The 18,337-nt window shown below is 44.3% G+C and overlaps 2 protein-coding genes across 7 annotated transcripts in view; one reads left to right on the forward strand and one right to left on the reverse strand.

The window, feature by feature from the left end:
- The window catches only part of LOC115177814 (uncharacterized), a 73,033-nt gene extending 63,580 nt beyond the window's left edge, over positions 1-9,453 (forward strand). For both annotated transcript variants that reach the window (XM_029738792.1, XM_029738793.1), the window contains 6 exons: positions 179-340; positions 467-603; positions 1,554-1,687; positions 7,550-7,644; positions 7,864-8,245; positions 9,048-9,453. In XM_029738792.1, the coding sequence (XP_029594652.1) occupies positions 179-340; positions 467-603; positions 1,554-1,687; positions 7,550-7,644; positions 7,864-8,245; positions 9,048-9,136 (999 nt within the window). In that variant the 3' untranslated portion in view covers positions 9,137-9,453. The remainder of the gene's footprint in view (positions 1-178; positions 341-466; positions 604-1,553; positions 1,688-7,549; positions 7,645-7,863; positions 8,246-9,047) is intronic.
- Positions 9,454-10,410: 957 nt separating this feature from the next.
- On the reverse strand, positions 10,411-13,236 carry LOC115177815 (lipopolysaccharide-induced tumor necrosis factor-alpha factor homolog). 5 transcript variants are annotated; one of them, XR_003872506.1, is made up of 5 exons: positions 13,201-13,236; positions 12,486-12,554; positions 12,266-12,295; positions 11,896-12,024; positions 10,411-10,974 (listed from the first exon to the last, which is right to left on the reverse strand). XR_003872506.1 is itself a non-coding variant. In XM_029738796.1 (5 exons), the coding sequence occupies exons 3-5, from the start codon at positions 12,288-12,290 to the stop codon at positions 10,866-10,868; spliced, it is 267 nt and encodes an 88-aa protein (XP_029594656.1). In that variant the 5' UTR covers positions 12,291-12,295; positions 12,486-12,554; positions 13,201-13,236; the 3' UTR covers positions 10,411-10,865. The 5 variants fall into 5 exon arrangements, 4 of the variants coding, with proteins under 4 accessions (XP_029594656.1, XP_029594655.1, XP_029594658.1 ...); XM_029738796.1 differs by having other exon boundaries at positions 11,892-12,024; XM_029738795.1 differs by having other exon boundaries at positions 11,892-12,024; positions 12,245-12,295.
- Positions 13,237-18,337: the final 5,101 nt, after the last annotated feature.

An 18,337-nucleotide genomic window follows, 5' to 3' on the forward strand; every position in this document is an offset into this window, starting at 1 on the left:
CATTACATCTGACCTGATATAAATACATTATCATTACATCTGACCTGATATAAATACATTATCATTACATCTGATTAACAGAGAGAATGTACAGATAGTATGACATGGGTGTTATGAAGCTCTATCCTCCTGTTGATTATGTGACTGTACTTCCTGTTTCCTGTGTCCCGCCCATCAGTTCTACTCCGCAAACTCCACCATCCCAGAAGCAAAGGTGCAGGTTCTTGGGCCGGCTTCGCGCGTTGCCACGAATGCTGACATCACCATGTGGAATATCACCAAGATCGACACACTGTCAGCTCTGATGGACTCCTCCTATGGAAACTGGGATGCTGCCATGGTAACCAGATGTGTCTGTCTGTCTGTCTGTCTGTCTGTCTGTCTGTCTGTCTGTCTGTCAGTCAGTCAAATGATTAACCAATCAATCAGTCTGCCATTTACCAATCTATTCATGTCCCCCCTATAGGCGCAGGCCATCATCAGTAAGTACCTGAGGAACTCAGGAAATACTCTGGGCAGTGCAGAGCTCAACTCCATCGGTGGACCCAACCTGTGTTCACTAGACACCAGCCTCCTGAAGACCATTACACAGAGTAGCCTGAGGTAAGACAGAGAGGAGGACCCAACCTGTGTTCACTAGACATCAGCCTCCTGAAGACCATTACACAGAGTAGCCTGAGGTAAGACAGAGAGGAGGACCCAACCTGTGTTCACTAGACATCAGCCTCCTGAAGACCATTACACAGAGTAGCCTGAGGTAAGACAGAGAGGAGGACCCAACCTGTGTTCACTAGACATCAGCCTCCTGAAGACCATTACACAGAGTAGCCTGAGGTAAGACAGAGAGGAGGACCCAACCTGTGTTCACTAGACACCAGCCTCCTGAAGACCATTACACAGAGTAGCCTGAGGTAAGACAGAGAGGTGGACCCGACCTGTGTTCACTAGACATCAGCCTCCTGAAGACCATTACACAGTAATGTAATAGTAAAAACTGTTACCCTTATTACTAAGATGGGTAACACAGCTAACATTTTCCATAGGAAAACATGTAACACTTAGCCGCTATGCTAACACTAGCTTGCCAGCATCCTGACGACCGTTACTACAGAGGAGAGCCTAAAGTAAGAGACAGAGGCTCCTCCCCTCCCCCATTACCGTGGAAACACCACAGAGGCTTTTTTAGAATAGTCCGGGGGGAGGGAGATGACAGCTGCATTTCAGTTCTATTGGATCATTTTTAAAGCCTTTTTATAGGAGGAGCCGCTGGTTTCAATTTGTTTTCAATGGCGCACTTGTTGGAATTTTTCAAATTGAAACTAATGACCTATTTTGTGGTTTGATTCTTTACTAAAATGTGACAGGCTGTTACAGTCTGGGCTGTTTTAGGAGATGGCTTGAGATGAATTGACGTGCTTTTATTCAACCTTCAACTGTTTCTACTGGTCTGCCCACTTACCTATAGTGTGTTGACATGTGATGTATGTTTTATCCTGCTTGTCAACAATAAGACAGTTGTGTTGACGTGTGTTATCTGTTTAACCGTGTTGCAGTAAGGCCAATGCCCTGACGGTGACCAACTGCAACATAACGAAGAAGAGAACGCTGTTCATCATTGCTGAAGGAGCCTTCCAGAGCCGTAGTACTGTCTCTGCTACCTCCTACCAGCTAACACAGCCATACATAGGTACCTCCTACCAGCTAACACAGCCATACATAGGTACCTCCTACCAGCGAACACAGCCATACATAGGTACCTCCTACCAGCGAACACAGCCATACATAGGTACCTCCTACCAGCTAACACAGCCATACATAGGTACCTCCTACCAGCTAACACAGCCATACATAGGTACCTCCTACCAGCGAACACAGCCATACATAGGTACCTCCTACCAGCGAACACAGCCATACATAGGTACCTCCTACCAGCGAACACAGCCATACATAGGTACCTCCTACCAGCGAACACAGCCATACATAGGTACCTCCTACCAGCGAACACAGCCATACATAGGTACCTCCTACCAGCTAACACAGCCATACATAGGTACCTCCTACCAGCTAACACAGCCATACATAGGTACCTCCTACCAGCTAACACAGCCATACATAGGTACCTCCTACCAGCTAACACAGCCATACATAGGTACCTCCTACCAGCTAACACAGCCATACATAGGTACCTCCTACCAGCTAACACAGCCATACATAGGTACCTCCTACCAGCTAACACAGCCATACATAGGTACCTCTACCTCCTACCAGCGAACTCAGCCATACATAGGTACCTCTACCTCCTACCAGCGAACACAGCCATACATAGGTACCTCCTACCAGCTAACACAGCCATACATAGGTACCTCTACCTCCTACCAGCGAACACAGCCATACATAGGTACCTCCTACCAGCTAACACAGCCATACATAGGTACCTCCTACCAGCTAACACAGCCATACATAGGTACCTCCTACCAGCTAACACAGCCATACATAGGTACCTCCTACCAGCTAACACAGCCATACATAGGTACCTCCTACCAGCTAACACAGCCATACATAGGTACCTCCTACCAGCTAACACAGCCATACATAGGTACCTCTACCTCCTACCAGCGAACACAGCCATACATAGGTACCTCCTACCAGCGAACACAGCCATCATAGGTACCTCCTACCAGCGAACACAGCCATACATAGGTACCTCCTACCAGCGAACACAGCCATACATAGGTACCTCCTACCAGCTAACACAGCCATACATAGGTACCTCCTACCAGCTAACACAGCCATACATAGGTACCTCCTACCAGCTAACACAGCCATACATAGGTACCTCCTACCAGCTAACACAGCCATACATAGGTACCTCCTACCAGCTAACACAGCCATACATAGGTACCTCCTACCAGCGAACACAGCCATACATAGGTACCTCCTACCAGCGACACAGCCATACATAGGTACCTCCTACCAGCTAACACAGCCATACATAGGTACCTCCTACCAGCTAACACAGCCATACATAGGTACCTCCTACCAGCGAACACAGCCATACATAGGTACCTCCTACCAGCGAACACAGCCATACATAGGTACCTCCTACCAGCTAACACAGCCATACATAGGTACCTCCTACCAGCTAACACAGCCATACATAGGTACCTCCTACCAGCTAACACAGCCATACATAGGTACCTCCTACCAGCTAACACAGCCATACATAGGTACCTCCTACCAGCTAACACAGCCATACATAGGTACCTCCTACCAGCTAACACAGCCATACATAGGTACCTCCTACCAGCTAACACAGCCATACATAGGTACCTCCTACCAGCTAACACAGCCATACATAGGTACCTCTACCTCCTACCAGCGAACTCAGCCATACATAGGTACCTCTACCTCCTACCAGCGAACACAGCCATACATAGGTACCTCCTACCAGCTAACACAGCCATACATAGGTACCTCTACCTCCTACCAGCGAACACAGCCATACATAGGTACCTCCTACCAGCTAACACAGCCATACATAGGTACCTCCTACCAGCTAACACAGCCATACATAGGTACCTCCTACCAGCTAACACAGCCATACATAGGTACCTCCTACCAGCTAACACAGCCATACATAGGTACCTCCTACCAGCTAACACAGCCATACATAGGTACCTCCTACCAGCTAACACAGCCATACATAGGTACCTCTACCTCCTACCAGCGAACACAGCCATACATAGGTACCTCCTACCAGCGAACACAGCCATCATAGGTACCTCCTACCAGCGAACACAGCCATACATAGGTACCTCCTACCAGCGAACACAGCCATACATAGGTACCTCCTACCAGCTAACACAGCCATACATAGGTACCTCCTACCAGCTAACACAGCCATACATAGGTACCTCCTACCAGCTAACACAGCCATACATAGGTACCTCCTACCAGCGAACACAGCCATACATAGGTACCTCCTACCAGCTAACACAGCCATACATAGGTACCTCCTACCAGCGAACACAGCCATACATAGGTACCTCCTACCAGCGAACACAGCCATACATAGGTACCTCCTACCAGCTAACACAGCCATACATAGGTACCTCTACCTCCTACCAGCTAACACAGCCATACATAGGTACCTCTACCTCCTACCAGCTAACACAGCCATACATAGGTACCTCCTACCAGCTAACACAGCCATAGATAGGTACCTCTACCTCCTACCAGCTAACACAGCCATACATAGGTACATAACATACATACAGTTGAAGTCGGAAGTTTACATACACTTAGGTTGGAGTCATTAAAACTTGTTTTTCAACCACTCCTGTCACGTTCGTCGTAGTAAATGGACCAAGGCGCAGCGGGTCGAGTGCTCATCTTAACTTTATTTGTGAACACTTATTAAACAAAACAAGAAACGAACAAACTAACAGTCTTGCAGGCTAAATACAGCAGTGCTAAGAACAACCTCCCACAATACCCATAACAAACATACTCCTAAATATAGGACCTTCAATCAGAGGCAACGATAACCAGCTGCCTCCAATTGAAGGCCCCAATCCCAATTACCTAAACATAGATCTAAATACCCTAGAACAGACATAGAACTATACAACATAGAACTAAACCAAAAAACCCAGAATACATAAATCAAACGCCCCTCTACATAAACACACACTCAAAACCATATAAAACAAACACCCCCTGCCACGTCCTGACCAAACTATAATAACAAACACCCCCTGCCACGTCCTGACCAAACTATAATAACAAATAACCCCTTTACTGGTCAGGACATGACAACTCCACACATTTCTTGATGGCAAACTATAATTTTGGCAAGTCGGTTAAGGCATCTACATTTTTCCAACAATTGTTTAGACAGATTATTTCACTTATAATTCACTGTATCACAATTCCAGTGGGTCTTAAGTTTACATACACTAAGTTGACTGTGCCTTTAAACAGCATGGAAAATTCCAGAAAATTATGTCATGGCTATAGAAGCTTCTGATAGGCTAATTGACATCATTTGAGTCAATTGGAGGTGTACCTGTGGATGTATTTCAAGGCCTACCTTCAAACTCAGTGCCTCTTTGCTTGACATCATGAGAAAATCAAAAGAAATCAGCCAAGAACTCAGAAAAAAAATTGTAGACCTCCACAAGTCTGGTTCATCCTTGGGAGCAATTTCCAAACGCCTGAAGGTACCATATTCATCTGTACAAACAATAGTACGCAAGTATAAACACCATGGGACCACACAGCCGTCATACCGCTCAGGAAGGAGACGGGTTCTGTCTCCTAGAGATGAATGTGCTTTGGTGCGAAAAATTCAAATCAATCCCAGAACATCAGCAAAGGACCTTGTGAAGATGCTGGAGGAAACAGGTACAAAAGTATCTATATCCACAGTAAAACGAGTCCTATATCAACATAACCTGAAAGGCCGCTCAGCAAGGAAGAAGCCACTGCTCAAAAACCACCATAAAAAAGGCAGACTACGGTTTGCAACTGCACATGGGGGAAAATATCATACTTTTTGGAGAAATGTCCTCTGGTCTGATGAAACAAAAATAGAACTGTTTGGCCATAATGACCATCATTAGGTTTGGAGGAAAAAGGGGGAGGCTTGCAAGCCGAAGAACACCAACCCAACCATTGAAGCACGGCGGTGGCAGCGATTTGCTGCAGGAGAGACTGGTGCACTTCACAAAATAGATGGCATCATGAGGCGGGAAAATTATGTGGATAAATGGAAGCAACATCTCAAGACATTAGTCAGGAAGTTAAAGCTTGCTCGCAAATGGGTCTTCCAAATGGACAATGACCCCAAGCATACTTCCAAAGTTGTGGCAAAATGGCTTAAGGACAACAAAGTCAAGGTATTGGAGTGGCCATCACAAAGCCCTGACCTCAACCCTATAGAAGATTTGTGGGCAGAACTGAAAAAGCATGTGCGATCAAGGAGGCCTACAAACCTGACTAAGTTACACCAGTTCTGTCAGGAGGAATGGGCCAAAATTCACCCAACTTATTGTGGGAAGCTTGTGGAAGGCTACCCGAAGCGTTTGACCCAAGTTAAACAATTTCAAGGCAATGCTACCGAATACTAATTGAGTGTATGTAAACTTCTGACCCACTGGCAATGTGATGAAAGAAATAAAAGCTGAAATAAATCATTCTCTCTACTATTATTCTGACATTTCACATTCTTAAAATAAAAGTGGTGATCCTAACTGATGTAAGACAGTGAATTTTTACTAGGATTATATGTTAGGAATTGTGAAAAACTGAGTTTAAATGTATTTGGTTAAGGTGTATGTAAACCTCCATCTTCAACTGTACATACATGCATTCCTCTACTACCCTACTAGCTAACACAGCCATACATACATACATACATACATACATACATACATACATACATACATACATACATACATACATACATACATACATACATACATACATACATACCTCTACTATCCCACCAACTAACACAGCCATAATTAAGTACGGCTCTGTCTCTCTTTCTCTGATTCCCTCCATCCATATCGCTGTCTTTCCCTTTCTTCTGTCTGTCCACTAGGTGGTGCTGACTCAGCCTACTCTCTGTCTGTCCACTAGGTGGTGCTGACTCAGCCTACTCTCTGTCTGTCCACTAGGTGGTGCTGACTCAGCCTACTCTCTGTCTGTCCACTAGGTGGTGCTGACTCAGTCTACTCTCTGTCTGTCCACTAGGTGGTGCTGACTCAGCCTACTCTCTGTCTGTCCACTAGGTGGTGCTGACTCAGCCTACTCTCTGTCTGTCCACTAGGTGGTGCTGACTCAGTCTACTCTCTGTCTGTCCACTAGGTGGTGCTGACTCAGTCTACTCTCTGTCTGTCCACTAGGTGGTGCTGACTCAGCCTACTCTCTGTCTGTCCACTAGGTGGTGCTGACTCAGCCTACTCTCTGTCTGTCCACTAGGTGGTGCTGACTCAGTCTACTCTCTGTCTGTCCACTAGGTGGTGCTGACTCAGCCTACTCTGTCTGTCCACTAGGTGGTGCTAACTCAGCCTACTCTGTCTGTCCACTAGGTGGTGCTAACTCAGCCTACTCTGTCTGTCCACTAGGTGGTGCTGACAGCCTACGTTCAGCGTCTGTCCACTAGGTGGTGCTGACTCAGCCTACTCTCTGTCTGTCCACTAGGTGGTGCTGACTCAGCCTACTCTCTGTCTGTCCACTAGGTGGTGCTGACTCAGCCTACTCTCTGTCTGTCCACTAGGTGGTGCTGACTCAGCCTACTCTCTGTCTGTCCACTAGGGGGTGCTGACTCAGCCTACTCTGTCTGTCCACTAGGTGGTGCTGACTCAGACTACTCTCTGTCTGTCCACTATGTGGTGCTGACTCAGCCTACTCTCTGTCTGTCCACTAGGTGGTGCTGACTCAGCCTACTCTCTGTCTGTCCACTAGGTGGTGCTGACTCAGCCTACTCTCTGTCTGTCCACTAGGTGGTGCTGACTCAGCCCACTCTCTGTCTGTCCACTAGGTGGTGCTGACTCAGCCTACGTTCAGCGTCTGTCCACCTCTAACATTAATATGGACATGGACACTTTCATCAGCCTGGACCCTACTGTTATACAGGTGTGTCTGTGTGTGTTTCTACATCTGTCTGTCTGTGTGTCTGTGTGCGTTTCTACATCTGTCTGTCTGTGTGTCTGTCTATCAGTCTGTCTGTTTGTGTGTGTCTTTGTGCGTTTCTACATCTGTCTGTCTGTCTGTGTTTCTACATCTGTGTGTGTGTGTGTGTTTCTACAACTGTATCTAGTTATCCCCCTAACCCCTCCACCCCTCCCCCCTCAGGCTCTGGGTGTGAGCCAGGTCAAAGGTCTGCTAGGTTCTAACCTGCCAGAGCTGAAGAGCTATGAGAACCAGAGCATGGTCCAGACCTGGATCAGCACCCGTTTCCAGGCCGACCTGGACTCCCTGGGGCTGGATCTTAAGGGGGGCAAGGCTGACCCCACCACGGTTGGTGTGGGGACCATCATACTTCCTATTACCAGTGCAGGGGTAGCTGGAGGAGCTGGGCCAGTCACCACCGTGGCTGGAGGAGCTGGGTCAGTCACCACCGTGGCTGGAGGAGCTGGGTCAGTCACCACCGTGGCTGGAGGAGCTGGGTCAGTCACCACCGTGGCTGGAGGAGCTGGGTCAGTCACCACCGTGGCTGGAGGAGCTGCTACTACAGGTAAAACATGACCGTTCCTTTTTATCTATGAAAGATCAGCCGGTTCTCTTTCATTTCTCTGTGATAGTTTGATTATTAACCATTTATAATGCGCTGTATATGATTAGAGGTTCGGTGAACAAAGTTATGATGTATTGTTTCAATCAATCAATCAATCTAATTTATTTATGAAGCCCTTCTTACATCAGCTGATGTCTCAAAGTGCTGTACAGAAACCCAGCCTAAAACCCCAAACAGCAAGCAATGCAGGTGTAAAAGCACGGTGGCTAGGAAAAACTCCCTAGAAAGGCAGAAACCTAGGAAGAAACCTAGAGAGGAACCAGGCTATGAGGGGTGGCCAGTCCTCTTCTGGCTGTGCCGGGTGGAGATTATAACAGAACATGGCCAAGATGTTAAAATGATCATAGATGACCAGCAGGGTCAAATAATAATAATCACAGTGGTTGTCGAGGGTGCAACAGGTCAGCACCTCAGGAGTAAATGTCTGTTGGCTTTTCATAGCCGATCATTCAGAGTTAGAGACAGCAGGTGCGGTAGAGAGAGAGAGAGTCCAAAACAACAGGTCCAGGACAAGGTAGCACGTCCGGTGAACAGGTCAGGGTTCCATAGCCACAGGCAGAACAGTTGAAACTGGAGCAGCTGCACGGCCAGGTGGACTGGGGACAGCAAGGAGTCCTCAGGCCAGGTAGTCCTGAGGCATGGTCCTAGGGCTTAGGCCCTCCGAGAGAAGAGAGAGAGAAATGTTTATGATTAGAGGTTCAGTGAACAGAGTTATAATGTATGTTTCCGTGTTTCTGTGTAGCGAGCGGCGGAGCGATCAACAGACCAACGTTCGGCCTCCACCTTCTCCTCACCACTCTGGCCATCGCTGTCCTATACATTCTACACTGATTTCAGAGATTTTAGATTTCAGAGTGAGAGAGTTAACTGACTCCATAGCATCAAGTCGCATTCGGCTCAGACAGGGAAAAACATAATGTAAAGTTCTCAAACAGGAAACAAAAATGTATACATTTAGAGTCAGGTAGTGCCTTAGATATTGTAAATGTCACTGAATAAAAGGATATACTGGACCTATCAAAAGACTGTAAAACAATCTAGTCACGTCAATGTTTCTGCTCTGACAAGGTCTTCACACCATTTTATTTAAGTGTATTCACTTTGTATGTTGTATGTTCTGTCTTGGTTGGAATAAACTATTTTCTGTCTTGGTGGCTGGAACGAAGTCTGTTCTGTCTTGGTGGTTGGAATGAAGTCTGTTCTGTCTTGGTGGTTGGAATGAAGTCTGTTCTGTCTTGGTGGTTGGAATGAAGTCTGTTCTGTCTTGGTGGTTGGAATGAAGTCTGTTCTGTCTTGGTGGCTGGAATGAAGTCTGTTCTGTCTTGGTGGTTGGAATGAAGTCTGTTCTGTCTTGGTGGTTGGAATGAAGTCTGTTCTGTCTTGGTGGCTGGAATGAAGTCTGTTCTGTCTTGGTGGCTGGAATGAAGTCTGTTCTGTCTTGGTGGTTGGAATGAAGTCTGTTCTGTTTTGGTGGTTGGAATGTTGTTGGAATGAAGTATCTTCTGTCTTGGTTGCTGGAACGTTGCTTAAAGAAGTATTTTTATGGCTCTATTCAGTCTGTATAGCTGAAATGTAAAGGTCATTTCCTATTAAGCCAACATCTGCAGCATTTACCGTGAATGCAGTCTACGCTACGGGAACATTGCCTTTAAATTTCAATCATGCTGTAACACTGAACTTCCACGATGTGGATTGAATAGAGGCCTTTGTCTTTGCCTTCTGGTGAAAATATGAAGGTATTTCATTAGATGACAAAGAAGTCTTGTGTTGGTGATGTCGTCTTTCTGGGAGAGCCATCAGGGTTAGTATCTCCATACAGTACGCCAACACTTATCTACCGAGCCAAAACGCTGTTCAATGTCATGACAACCAATTCCTCTAGTGTAGAATGATTCTGTCATTAGAATGTCACTGTGCTTCTGTTCATGTCAGCTCAAACTGTTGTCTGTCTTCTCAATGCTGCCGTTTGTTGATACTAAATAGCAGTTGAATGTATGATTTAATTAATAAAAATATATATTATTGCACAATCCCCCCCCCCCCCAAAAAAAAAAATATATTTTATCCATAAAGAAATGAACAGCCTATGAACTAACAACAAAATATTTTAGTGGTTGTGAAATTATTGTAATTTTCAGGGCTCAGTTTATTCCTAACAAACCAGTACAGTACTCAATCAGAAAGACTCACAGTGCTGCATGAGACAATTATAGTAATATAACTTACAGATCATACAACAACCATCAAACCAAGAATGGGAATATTCAATGTTTTCTATGGCACAAATATTTTACCGTTGCCAAGGCAGCGGTTAACTGCATAGCAAGGGACAGGGCAGGATGGGATGGAACACTGTCAATGACAACATTCTGTGACAGTTAAATTGTTATATTGAATTAAACTAATTTGTTTTTCAAACACAAAAACTGCTGTGCAGTTCTACTGGGTGGAAGCTGAGAGAAACAGACTGTTTTGGAAGAACAACAACATGTCTCAGAAGACAAGACAATGTTGTAGCTAGCTTCCCAAAAGACACGGGAGACTCCTGCAGGTTATGCGCTTATAAGCGCTCATAAACCCCCAGGATGGTCTTGCAGGAGGGACACGTGTGCTTGGCGTCTTTGAGCCTGTCGAAACAGAAAGGGATGAGACAGCAACCCAGAACAAACCTGAGGAGGAGAAGAAAACAACGGTCAAACATTGTATGGAGATGCATCTTACGGCCTAAAAGGGATTTTTTTTCTCTTAATCACAATCAACTTTTATCAGTTAAATGTAGACACAAATAAAATACATTTTGTATAAAAATGTTTCCAAATATCTCATTAAATACAGTATATGCATATATACACAAGTGCATTTCCACCTGGACACTGGATGAAGTCAGCCTGAATATTTTGGTTTCATTTTGTTAAGACCCTCCAGGACCGGACTTGACCAGAGCAGATTGTGGATAAATACTGTTTTCATCTTTCTATCTGTAAAATACTAAAGTCATAGGTAAAATGCATTTTTGGTGCATTTTTCCAAAGAAAATGTTATCTAGAATCAACAATTCCCTCTGGGCAAGTCTGGAGAATACATCTAAGCATAACCTCACAACATGTGGTGAACGTACATGATTCTGAAGCTGAGAGAAATTAGTTGGTTTATTGGAAGAGTCTGACTTTCAGGAAATGGCAGTTAAAAGACAAGTACACTGAAATTAGACTACCACAAAGCCTAATTAGACCCAATCACAATCTCATCAAAGTAAGTTACGAAATATAGTCCAGTTTGTAACATTCTTTATGAAATGGCCTTTTAAATTATGTTTAACTTAATGTAGTGAGCTTTGACATTTTTGGCAGTAGTATGATAAACAAAAACAAATACATACATTTTCATCAAGTTTGACATTTGTATGTTTATTTTGTGAAAATACTAATATCAATGGATCAAAATACCAACAAATCTCAGAATTGATAGATAGATGGAAGTCATTTCAGCCTGTGGTGCCTGACCATAACCCACTGACTAACAGTAGGATAGGCTTTCACCACACACACACACACACACACACACACACACACTCTCTTGTACGTACCCACAGAAGAAGAGTCCTCCACAGAAGAGGTAGGTGAGGACACCAGAGGAGAAGTCAACCTTAGTGACCACGGTCTGGTGACAGTTAGGACAGGTCATCTGGACAGGACTGTCCCCAAATGCACCGATGGCCACTGGAGGAGGGGGGAGTAGACAAAGTATTAGTTCATTCTCTAATGCATTCATTTGTTAATTCATTCATTCCTACAGTACCTCACAGCATGGCTTCATTCATCTATCAATTCACTCATTCATTCATTCATTCATCCATTATTTACTTTCTTCCAACTATCTGTCCACTGAAAACACATGGCTGTTTAACTTCCTTTATAGTTAACAAGAGTTTCACTCAACCCAAAGTACAGTAGGACATACCAACAGGCACCTGGACGTTGGCCATCCTCCCTGAGAGGAAAAAGAGTTGGGTACTAACGAAGAATACACAGAAAGACATACAATATACTAATGGAACACTCAACAAATGCTGATAGCCATAGAGAAAACATTCAAACTACAAATAAAAGTCTTATTTTTGATAAGCTTAAATTTTTCATCATTACTTTTCCAATAACAGAGTTTCTTATAAAGTACTTACAGATCCGCTGTAAGGGAGAGTCTTACTGCTCTGCTGGTCCAAAAGGAGTCTGTTACTCAGACTTTTCTTCTACTCAGTAAAACAGGAGGGTGAACAGAGTCAGTAGCCGACCCGCCCATCCTACCAAACAGCCTATACTGCTAACTACTGTCCTGCCTTTGGCATTATTAGACTGAAGACTCATTTGTAGTTTATCAAATCAATTCTCTGTAATTATTATTACGTGATTAACTAATCAGGTAGATGTAATTAACTAGGAAGTGGGGGACCAAGGAAAATATTCAGATTAAAGTTATAATTTTCCTAATATAACTTTCAGATATTTTAATATCTGATCAATTAGTCTTCTAATTAATGAATTATTCTTTACCTCACGTTAGTCTCATTCCAAACGTGGTAAATTGTTGGTTATCTGCACGTACCCAGTCTTCACTATGAATCATCCATACATCAATTGTCATAAATCATTTATTTACTAACTAAATAAATCACAGAAATGCATAAACAAACAGTAGATATAGTTACAAGGAAATGATAGCGGATGTGCCCTAGTGGGCTAAACCGGCATGGCGGCTTGGTGGACAAAAGGGAAGTGGGTGTCGACTGAGATCAGACACCACAAAGTTGGTAATTATAACAATTGAAATGCTAATCCTTTGCACATGAACACTCACTCGGGAATAATTGCAATCAATATATGTATATATATATTTACGCTCAGTGTGTCGTCCTGATCTCTGTTGGAAAGTTCGTTTCTGTTGGAGAGTTTGTCCGCCCTCTCTCTCTGCCGTGGTTAGAATGGTTAGTTCAGAGTAACATTCAGCAATGTCGTTATAGAGTAGATGTTTCGGCGGTTGTCGGTCTCCGCGTTCAACGATACCGAATTCCTAGCTGCAGACTAGTAATTAGTATCAAAGATTTGTTCTTATTCTGTCGGTTTGATAGTCTAAGAGTTTAACCACGTGGTATGGTTAAGAATTCAGCAAGAGAAATGCATGGTCTCTACTCAAACCTTAGCCCTCTGTGATGAGGTACTGGTCTCTACTCAAACCTTAGCCCTCTGTGATGAGGTACTGGTCTCTACTCAAACCTTAGCCCTCTGTGATGAGGTACTGGTCTCTACTCAAACCTTAGCCCTCTCGTAATTGAGGTAAGGTTTTCTATCTTCAGACCAACCTAAGGTGGGGTTATATTCGGAGCAGCAGAAAGGGACGGTCCCATGACGCCAGCTCAATGTCTGCACTCATGGCCGGGCCTCTGATTTAGTTCAACTCCAAAGGGAATTGGAGTTTCCTTCATTAAAGAGTCTAAAATCACATTACATCATTTCAGAAAGTGTTTCATCTTTACTCATTCATTTTATACAACAATTAGATGTAAGCCTCATAACTGAGACTCTTGTATAAACAGGATTATGGTAATGTGGCTGTATTGTCTCTCATGAGTTTCACAAAATTGTACCAAACGGACCAGTTCGTAGCTGGCTACGTCACCGACCTTTTATACATTCTCCAGAACATGAATATTGTTCGGTTCTCAAGTTCTGAGAGGTGGAAGAAATTCCATTGTTCTCTCTGTGAAAACTCACTGGAGAGAATCTCCTCCAGGAATTTATGACCTGCCTAACAGAGCCTGTTGTAGGGAGTATAGAGAGAGGGGGGATGGTGCTCGCTGTAGCCAAAGAGGGCAACGTCATGACACTACTGCACCCTGCCCTTGTCTCCCACCAAACCGCCTACACTGCTAACTACTGTACCCTGCCCTTGTCTCCCACCAAACCGCCTACACTGCTAACTACTGTACCCTGCCCTTGTCTCCCACCAAACCGCCTACACTGCTAACTACTGCACCCTGCCCTTGTCTCCCACCAAACCGCCTACACTGCTAACTACTGCACCCTGCCCTTGTCTCCCACCAAACCGCCTACACTGCTAACTACTGCACCCTGCCCTTGTCTCCCACCAAACCGCCTACACTGCTAACTACTGTACCCTGCCCTTGTCTCCCACCAAACCGCCTACACTGCTAACTACTGTACCCTGCCCTTGTCTCCCACCAAACCGCCTACACTGCTAACTACTGTACCCTGCCCTTGTCTCCCACCAAACCGCCTACACTGCTAACTACTGTACCCTGCCCTTGTCTCCCACCAAACCGCCTACAATGCTAACTACTGCACCCTGCCCTCGTCTCCCACCAAACCGCCTACACTGCTAACTACTGTACCCTGCCCTTGTCTCCCACCAAACCGCCTATACTGCTAACTACTGTACCCTGCCCTTGTCTCCCACCAAACCGCCTATACTGCTAACTACTGTACCCTGCCCTTGTCTGTGTCTTGCACTAACTGTTAAGACTCTTCACATTGGCTGCTTCTACTATACAGAAACCCAGCCTAAAACCATAAACAGAAAGCAATGCAGATGTAGAAGCACGGTGGATAGGAAAAACTCCCTAGAAAGGCAGGAACCTAGGAAATTGATTAGTATTTTTCGTATTTTTTATCCACTTTAGAATAAGGCTGTAACTTAACAAAATGTGGAAAAAGTCGATGGGTCTGAATACTTTCCAAATGCACTACATATCTACCTCAATGACCTCGTACCCCTGCACATTGACTCAGTACTGGTACCCTGTCTATATAGCCAAGTTATTACCTCGTACCCCTGCACATTGACTCAGTACTGGTACCCTGTCTATATAGCCAAGTTATTACCTCGTACCCCTGCACATTGACTCAGTACTGGTACCCTGTCTATATAGCCAAGATATTACCTCGTACCCCTGCACATTGACTCAGTACTGGTACCCTGTCTATATAGCCAAGTTATTACCTCGTACCCCTGCACATTGACTCAATACTGGTACCCTGTGTACATAGCCAAGTTATCGTTACTCTTTGTGTACATAGCCAAGTTATCGTTACTCTTTGTGTACATAGCCAAGTTATCGTTACTCAGTGTGTACATAGCCAAGTTATCGTTACTCAGTGTGTACATAGCCAAGTTATCGTTACTCAGTGTGTACATAGCCATGTTATCGTTACTCAGTGTGTACATAGCCAAGTTATCGTTACTCAGTGTGTACATAGCCAAGTTATCGTTACTCAGTGTGTACATAGCCAAGTTATCGTTACTCAGTGTGTACATAGCCAAGTTATCGTTACTCAGTGTGTACAGAGCCAAGTTATCGTTACTCAGTGTGTACATAGCCAAGTTATCGTTACTCAGTGTGTACATAGCCAAGTTATCGTTACTCAGTGTGTACATAGCCAAGTTATCGTTACTCAGTGTGTACATAGCCAAGTTATCGTTACTCAGTGTGTACATAGCCAAGTTATCGTTACTCAGTGTGTACATAGCCAAGTTATCGTTACTCAGTGTGTACATAGCCAAGTTATCGTTACTCAGTGTGTACATAGCCAAGTTATCGTTACTCATTGTGTACATAGCCAAGTTATCGTTACTCAGTGTGTACATAGCCAAGTTATCGTTACTCAGTGTGTACAAAGCCAAGTTATCGTTACTCAGTGTGTACAAAGCCAAGTTATCGTTACTCATTGTGTACAAAGCCAAGTTATCGTTACTCATTGTGTACATAGCCAAGTTATCGTTACTCAGTGTGTACATAGCCAAGTTAATCGTTACTCAGTGTGTACAGAGCAAGTTACTCGTTACTCAGTGTGTACAGAGCCAAGTTATCGTTACTCAGTGTGTACAGAGCCAAGTTATCGTTACTCAGTGTGTACAGAGCCAAGTTAATCGTTCTCAGTGTGTACAGAGCCAGTGTTGTACAGAGCCAAGTTATCGTTACTCAGTGTGTACAGAGCAAGTTATCTTACTCAGTGTGTACATAGCCAAGTTATCGTTACTCAGTGTGTACATAGCCAAGTTATCGTTACTCAGTGTGTACATAGCCAAGTTATCGTTACTCAGTGTGTACATAGCCAAGTTATCGTTACTCAGTGTGTACATAGCCAAGTTATCGTTACTCAGTGTGTACATAGCCAAGTTATCGTTACTCAGTGTGTACATAGCCAAGTTATCGTTACTCAGTGTGTACATAGCCAAGTTATCGTTACTCAGTGTGTACATAGCCAAGTTATCGTTACTCAGTGTGTACATAGCCAAGTTATCGTTACTCAGTGTGTACATAGCCAAGTTATCGTTACTCAGTGTGTACAAAGCCAAGTTATCGTTACTCAGTGTGTACATAGCCAAGTTATCGTTACTCAGTGTGTACATAGCCAAGTTATCGTTACTCAGTGTGTACAGAGCCAAGTTATCGTTACTCAGTGTGTACATAGCCAAGTTATCGTTACTCAGTGTGTACATAGCCAAGTTATCGTTACTCAGTGTGTACATAGCCAAGTTATCGTTACTCAGTGTGTACATAGCCAAGTTATCGTTACTCAGTGTGTACAGAGCCAAGTTATCGTTACTCAGTGTGTACAGAGCCAAGTTATCGTTACTCAGTGTGTACATAGCCAAGTTATCGTTACTCAGTGTGTATATATTATTTGTGATATTCTTCTATTATTTCTCTGTTGGTTCTCTCTGCATTGTTGTGAAGGGCCTGTAAGCATTTCACTGTTAATCTACACCTGTTGTTTAAGAAGCATGTGACAAATAACATTAGATTTGATCTAAAATAACACCCTATTCCCTCTTATAGTCCACTACTTTAGACCAGAGCCTTATGGCACCCTATTCCCTCTATAGTCCACTACTATAGACCAGAGCATAATGCACCCTATTCCCTCTATAGTCCACTACTATAGACCAGAGCATAATGCACCCTATTCCCTCTATAGTCCACTACTTTAGACCAGAGCATAATGCACCCTATTCACTCTATAGTCCACTACTTTAGACCAGAGCATAATGCACCCTATTCCCTCTATAGTCCACTACTATAGACCAGAGCATAATGCACCCTATTCCCTCTATAGTCCACTACTATAGACCAGAGCATAATGCACCCTATTCCCTCTATAGTCCACTACTATAGACCAGAGCATAATGCACCCTATTCCCTATATAGTCCACTACTATAGACAAGGTCCCTTAGGATGCCATTTCAGACGCAGCCTGTCTGTCCCATCCACCAGCTGAGAATCACCACACCTCACCATCAGCCAGGTATGTCTGTCCCATCCACCACCCACCAGCTGAGAATCATCCCACCTCACCATCAGCCAGGTATGTCTGTCCCATCCACCACCCACCAGCTGAGAATCATCCCACCTCACCATCAGCCAGGTATGTGTGAATCAGCCCATAGTGTCCATGCATTGTTGGAATAGTTACTGCTTCAGGATGGATGGAGTTGAAGGGGACAAACAGCAGCCTATTCCTCATTTTGTAGTTTTTCCACTTTGATTGAACAACGGGCTGAAAAGGGGAGCAGTAAACCGTTGGATGTTTATCTCAGTGTTACAGATGACGAGAGAGAATAGCTAACGGAGTGAAGAACTGAAACCAGGCCGTCTTCTCTGAGATGAGCTGAAATGAGGAGCACGTGTTCTCAGGGTGCAGAACTAGGTTACGCTGATAACGCTCAGGCCCGCCCACCCAACACACACAGGCCAGGTCATGAGAATCTGGCCACCTCTCAGGAAGTCATGTGCCCAATCATCTAATGAAACATTATCCTTCCTCAGCATATTTTATGCGCCAATGATTGCATGTATGTATGTATGTATGTATGTATGTATGTATGTATGTATGTATGCATGCATGTATGTATGTATGTATGTAGTGTCACTGGCAAACTGATTTTAGACGTGTGGCGCCCTCTACTGTCCATATTGACACAGTTCTACTCAGATACAAGGGATTCTTTAAGCAGAC

This window comes from Salmo trutta, chromosome 38 (genome assembly GCF_901001165.1).
Source record: "Salmo trutta chromosome 38, fSalTru1.1, whole genome shotgun sequence".
Taxonomy (NCBI): Eukaryota; Metazoa; Chordata; class Actinopteri; order Salmoniformes; family Salmonidae; genus Salmo; species Salmo trutta.

Bases quoted from the DNA above. Each gene is read 5' to 3' on its own strand.
- LOC115177815 (XM_029738795.1), bottom strand. From the start codon at position 12,290: ATGGCCAACGTCCAGGTGCCTGTTGGTATGTCCTACTGTACTTTGG. The intron at 12,025-12,244 runs GTTGAGTGAAAC...CCCCTCCTCCAG, and splicing joins TATGTCCTACTGTACTTTGG to TGGCCATCGGTGCATTTGGG. The intron at 10,975-11,891 runs GTACGTACAAGA...TCTCCTCCTCAG, and splicing joins GGAGGACTCTTCTTCTGTGG to GTTTGTTCTGGGTTGCTGTC.